This window comes from Lacerta agilis, chromosome 2 (assembly GCF_009819535.1).
Source record: "Lacerta agilis isolate rLacAgi1 chromosome 2, rLacAgi1.pri, whole genome shotgun sequence".
In the NCBI taxonomy this organism is placed as follows: Eukaryota; Metazoa; Chordata; class Lepidosauria; order Squamata; family Lacertidae; genus Lacerta; species Lacerta agilis.
In genome coordinates this window covers 59,313,858-59,320,496 of record NC_046313.1, presented here as the reverse complement: position 1 = coordinate 59,320,496, position 6,639 = coordinate 59,313,858, and the positions used below count along the sequence as shown (strand labels likewise).

Below are 6,639 nucleotides of genomic sequence, written 5' to 3'. Positions count from 1 at the left end.
AATAATATGAAAACTAGAAATAAGCAAGCATTTGCCACACAACTCAGGACAGTTAATATAAAATAGTCCTCATAAGCATTACAAAGATGTGGAAAAGCCTAAACATATTTAATATGTTTGTTCCTGTGTGGGCGACCTTTTAATATGTGAAAAGGCTGGCTCATTGCATTCCCAACTGCTAGAGAGGGAGGATTTCGGGGTTATTGGCAGAACATATGGCTCTCAAAATGTAGGCATACTTTTCCAGCATCCTTAACTCAGCCCACACTCCATATAATCACATCCACACAAGGACTGATGTCTGCTAGGCAACCTGTCCTTCCATCAGGATGCTTTTCCTCAACAGCAGCTGCATATAACTAACTACTGTATCATGCTGTTCTTGTTGTTGTTTTTTCTCTCTCTCTTTCTCCTCCTCCACTCCTCAGGAAATGTCCCCCCCCCCTTTCCCTTTTTCTAAGTTCCAATGGCAGAAACAGAAAGTGCATGAAATCTGGGCCAGACACCCTACTGGGAATAAAGCTCTGTTGCTGCTTTCCAGAAGGTTTTGCAGATTCTGAATTAGTTTTAGCTGCTCCCCCTACAGGAATTGGAAAAATTCAGACTGCTTTATACTTTATTTATTCAAAAACCATTGTGTATCCCTTTAAGGCACCCCATTCTAATGGTCCTAAGTAAGACTCACAGGTGCCTCCAGAAGCAGCCCCATATATCTCCCCCAAAAGTAGCTGTGGCTGAAGGAAGCATAACGTTCCTTTAAACCTTGAAAGTATTGCAGTTGCCTGGGCAACGCAGCAATACCTGTCTTTCTGGAGAATAAGATGCAGTTGCCAGGGCAACAGCATCCTGTCTTTCCAGAGACCATCCTGTAATGTGGAAACTGCAGTTTCCATAGTAACCTTTTTGCCCCAGTTAATTCTCAGTTGCTTGACTTAATTTGCCTATATATATATATATATATATATATGGTCTTCTCCTTCAAGTCATCTTCTGTTTTCTGGCTAAGGATGCAGTTTTCACAGTGACAGAGTCAGGGCGTTAGAGAGCTGCAAAGTAGCAGGCGAAGCAGGTGTTTGGGAAGCAGTTACCCAGGCAACAAAACCAGGGCGTTCCAGAGGTGGTTGCTATGGAGAACTGGATGCTGACGAAGGCTTGTGAGGCTGAGAAGACAAATTGCCCTCATCATTATCTCCAGGCTTGTCAATCATACATATTCGCTTATTTACCTCTGAGAAGGCGAGAGCGCTAGGAGCGAAGAGGAAAACGAGAAAGTGTGTGCTCAAGAGAGGAGAGGTGTTTGTGTAAAACTTCACGCCAGGGGAGGCAGTCACCATCCAGGATGGCAACCATCACCTGCACCCGGTTCACGGAAGAATACCAGCTCTTTGAAGAGCTGGGGAAGTAAGTTTAAGACAGATACAGTGTGTGTGCTTTGGGGGCAGGGATTGTACTGGAAATGAATGAGAGTACTGGACTGAGGAGTTGGGGGGGGGGATGGAGGCATCAGCCAGAATGGGAACAGCTGGCATCCCGGGGGGAAAGGGGGGGGGAGAAAAGGCAACGGAGTGAACAATAAAACAAACTCGCAGGAGAGCAGGGAAATGTAGGCTTTAAAGAGGGCAGGAGGGGGGGCTTCTAGGAAAGGAGAGCCAGTCTTGGAGCTGGCAAAACATTTTTTTTCCAGTCTGCTGATAAAATAAGGGTTCCGTATTCCTCCACTTTTGTAAAGCAATGAGATCAGTGTGGGAAGTGTTAAAATCGCTTGCTAACATCGTTCGCACTTGCTGTGTGTGTATACTGTACTTGTGTTGCTATCTCTAGTTCTGAGATGAACCAGCGGAAGAGGGCAAGGGCACTAGGATCCTGGTTAAAATCATTACGCTAAGTGCCACTTTCTTCTTGGGGAAGTTGATGTGCTTGATTTGCCTTCTAAAGAACAACTTTCCGGGGAAGTCGCTGTCTTCCCAGGGAATGAAGGACTGGTGATTTATAGAGCATCCCTGGGTTGCAGTTGCCCCGTTGCTTACATTCCCGTAACCCTCTTTTCAGGTGAGACAGTTTTAGAGAGAACCCTGAAACCTGTGTGTAAAAACACTCACAGGTATGCAATAGAAACAGAATGAGAGAATGCCAGTTGGGTTTTTGAGACTGTAATGAACAGTTGTGACAGTGTATAGTTTTGCATATTAAACCACATCTTTGCATGCACAGCTAGGTTTGCACCTCTCTTTTGCAGTCAGCTTGCATATCTCTTGTTCCGAGTATGTTTGTGTGCATATGACCACATGTGTGAATTTATATATCTGTTTCACTTTGCATATGCACTTCACTTTCATTAAAGAACCTGAGAATTAACTTTACATGATCAAGTATCTTAGATGCCTATCAGGCAATGCATATATCGTTCATGTGTCAGTAGTGTGCCTTGTATATGTGTGTATCTATATCTATAGATATGTAAATTGTTCATAAGAACACATTTAGATGTTCAAGACTGGAAGGATATCTCCTATAAATGATCCTCGAAGAGTGAGCGTTTATGAATTTTTGTGTGTTTATGTGCTTTATCTCCACACACGTTGACAATCCTAAGTGTCTGTATAAATAAGCCTTTGTTTGAGACCCTCTCGTTTGTGCTGGCATTTTTCTGTCTTTGCAACATATTGTGAATACGTGCCCCTGATTTGAATATGTAGGTGTGTCTATTTGCTGGCATTCGTGTTTCTCCAAGTCCACACAGTGGTACTTTGCATACGTATAAATGTTTGCGTGCAAGTACCTGGAATTTTGGATGCATTTAGTTGCATTCATGGCAAACAAGATTCAAGAAGGGGTGGCAAAGGAAATTTGACTCATGTGTTAACACATGTGGTTTAACACATGCAATTTAAAGCGGGGAACAGGACCAAGTGGGATAAATTCAGTAAGAGTCAACTCCACAGAAGTTGAACCCGTTTAAACTAGCAGGGTACATGTACCCCTCTGATGTGTGTGCACATATGCATTTGTGCAGGGAACATATTTAGGTGTGGTTCACCAGACATTGCATTTATTTCCACAAACATTTGGGCTGTTGAATCATGCATAGGTGGTGGAGTGATGAGTCAGTGGCCAGATCTCTGCAAAGCTTTATTTGAGTCCAGAAGATGAGTGCGATTCCTTCTTAATTGACACCTGGGAAAGACTCAAACCTATTTTTTCGGGAAGCTTTCTAACATTGCCCCCAGCCCTCATGCAGGCGCTATTTTGAGGGGTGCTAATGGCTGTGAGTCTGTGAAATGTTCACAAGAGCCACTGAATTGGATGGAGAGCTTATAAGGAGCAGTGTTTAGATGGTTCCTGGCTCAGAAAGATGGTTGCAAAGAGAGGGTACAGTGTTCCAACAGTGTGAGAATTCAGTGGCAAGGTTAAAAATAAAAAAGCTGGCTATCTTTGGTTACCTCACAACAGTTTGGTATGGTCAGCATCCATTACTGACTTTCCCCCTCACCCTCTTGGATCCTGGCTCGTTCCCTGTCGCTTCACCCAGCACTTCACTCAAACATTCCTATGGACAGAAGGGTGTGGCGGAACTTCCATTTTTCCTCCTCTGTTACAGCTTAGGAGGAGATGGTTGGTGCCACACAGGACCCCATGGAAGGCTGCATGTGCCTTTGGTTGTGAAATGTTTTTGACTGTGACGCAGGGAGGAAAGGATAAGTGTTGCATGGAATATGTCTCTGTCTGGCGGATCTGCCCAAAGCTCACTTCAACTACTGTTTTCCATAGTCCTTTGAGCAGTGAGCCACGTTGTTAAAATGTTTTCTGGATATTGCATTACATGTTACTCAACACGGTTGCAAGATGGCCACTTCCTCAGGAAGAAAGCCAAAACAAGTGGGATTTGCTGGAGAGGTTTTGTTTAACTTGAGGCACGAGGTTATGTATATCTTCATCTTAAGATATTTCAGAGCGTACTCTTATGTAGGACACTGTCAGAGATTGTTTTTACTAGACATGAAGGGGCTTGTTTGGCGGGCACCTTCTTCCAAACACAAGCAAACCCCAAGAATGTTATTTGCATCTTAAAAGCTTATCCATGCGTTTACTGAGGCAACTCATGTCCTATTCCTCAAACTGAACTATTCACAGAGGATCCACTGGTATGTAAATTATTTGTTTCAAGAGATTATTTTGAATACCGGGCTACTATCAATAAATTTTGGATACATCATCGTTAGCATTATTAACATGCATTATGTTTTTGTGGAAATGCCTAATGTCACACACCCTTCTCATATTGAGTAAATATGTAACAAAAATATAGCTCTTTCAGGGAACACCCCCACCGCTTATTATATTCTAGATTCACACAATGAAGAAATAATGGGTTTGCAAATCCCACCAGGATAAAGATGGCAGCACCAAGGGGGTAGACTTGGCATTTCTCATTCTCCCCACAGCGCTCCTAAAACATGGCTGCTTGAAAGATCTAACACACCACTGGCTATATGGAGTGTATGTTAGTTGGAAGATGTGGTGTGTGGAGGTTGCTATTTGTGTTATATAAGACAAAGGCACTCCAGGATGAGAAAGCAAAGTACATTTTGGCAGACTGCAAGCAATGAAAAGGAACTTGTGAGTATACTGCCCCTGGTGGAGACAGAGTGAAATGCCTCTGATTATGTACCTTTCCAGGGTCCTGTGGGGAACAAAGTGACTTGAGAAAGGAAAGATATTCAGCATATAAAATATTGTGGTTTGATATTTATGTTTGTCTTAAATTGGACTGAAAATCATTCTTGGAACATCACTGTCTCCAGGTGGGATTCAATTGCATACTGGCAAATTCAGGTTCCACAGTGAGAGTTGATTGGGAGCTCTTGCACAACAAAACCATGTCCCCAAAGGATCAGACCTTTTGCGTTAAGGAAAGTTCAGAATAACACTTGGATGCAACATCATTTCACCTCCCCGTAAACTTATCAGGCTGAATGTATAGTAAACAGGTTGTGTGGAAGCACCCTTGGTTGAAGTAATTTTTTTTGTCCAAAATCAAAGCAAAATAAAAATCCCACCAATCCAACATATTATTCTTATTCTTATTAGTAGCAGTAGTAGTAGTTGGAACCAAGCAACCCTACTGTTGGGCCATGGAAAGAACAATTTTCAGAATTGATATCAAGTAAAGGTAGCCAAAGTGGTAAGGTACATCCAAATTTGAATTCAGTCTTAATCATTGGAGAGGCTTCTAGTATATTCATGAGACACACAATAACTCCATCAGATACTGAGGGCAGCTTTTCAAGTGCCATATGATACAGAACAGTTGGCAGAGAAACATTAGGGTCTATCTTTCTATCATCTATCTATCTTTACCTGGCTATGTTGAATGGTTTTAAAGTCATTAAAAGTTAACCATTAAGAACATTGTTCTGAATTAAGATCTGATCAGTAATGGAATGAACTTCCTAGGAAACCTGCAAGTCTTCAGAATGCTGAATCAGCACATCTGAAACATCACCCCCCCAAGGGCACTGTGCTTTGTCTCCTCCTTGATCATTGCTGGTGCAAAGAGTGTAGTAAACACAGATAGCTCACAAACTAAAGTGTGCCAGCAGCGCCCAATTCTCCTACAGGTTGATAACTCTTTGTATCCCTTCCTTTTGGGTTATACCAGCAGTGGTGAAACTACCCTTCGGTCCCTTCAAGCTCTGTAGTTCCAGTTTGCAATAATATCAATATATGGTTAAGACCAGCATCATGCATCTATTCTAGATGCACATATGGTCCAGCTCCAAATGGTCCACATGCACTGTACGAAAGCACAGAATAATGAAAGAGCATGGAATTCCATATCATTAGCTCCCAGTTGTTGTCACCAGCAGAAATGCACACCTTTTATCCAGTAAATCAATATTTAAATTACTGTAAAAACACAAGAGCACCCTTATGTTCAAGGGCCTCTTCAGCATCCTCTTTCCCACAGTAACCAACCAGAGGACTATAGAAAACCCAAAAACAGAACCTAAGAGCAATAGCGCTCCCCAGCTGTTCTTCCTTTGCAACCGGCACCTGGAGGTGGGATATGGCCATCATGACAACAATAGCCATTGATCCCCATTTCCTCCATGCGTTTCTCTGATCTACTTTTAGAGCTATCTAAATCAGCGCCCATCAGCACATATTGTGAAAGTGAATTTCGTAGTTCAGCTATGAGCTGTGTGAAGAAGAAGCTCCTTTTGTCTGCCCTGAATATCCCGACATTCAGATTCATTTGCTTGACCTCAAGTTCTAGTATTATGAAAGGGAGTGAGGAATATCTCTAGAATACTAACAATAATTTCTCTATACTGTACTGTACATACTTTATACACAACTATCACGTTCCTCTATTACTCTCCTGCCCTCCCCCCAATCTATATAGCCCCCAAAGTTGTAACCCTTTCTCATGAGGATCATTTTTCTTGCCCTTTCCTATGCCTTTTCCAGCCCTACAGTGCATTTTTGTGAGATGCAGGAAACAGTAGTACACAGTATTCCAAGGTGCAATCACACCATAGGTTTATTTAAAGGCATTGCAATCTTGATATTTTTATTTGCGGTCACACGTGCAAATCCCTGTCCACGGTGCCCATCCCTTTCACCAAAACATGAGAC

At 42.4% G+C, this 6,639-nt stretch overlaps 1 protein-coding gene across 5 annotated transcripts in view; it reads left to right on the top strand.

The window, feature by feature from the left end:
- Window positions 1-1,054: 1,054 nt before the first annotated feature.
- CAMK2A (calcium/calmodulin dependent protein kinase II alpha) overlaps window positions 1,055-6,639 on the top strand; it is a 111,994-nt gene continuing 106,409 nt past the window's right edge. For 2 of the 5 annotated variants that reach the window (XR_004425970.1, XR_004425969.1), the window contains exon 1: window positions 1,055-1,401. Coding sequence is in view for 1 of the 5 variants with exons in the window: in XM_033140292.1 (XP_032996183.1) it covers window positions 1,340-1,401 (62 nt within the window). In the remaining 4 variants the exon portion in view is untranslated. The remainder of the gene's footprint in view (window positions 1,402-6,639) is intronic. The other 3 variants (XM_033140292.1, XR_004425971.1, XR_004425972.1) reach the window with 3 other exon arrangements.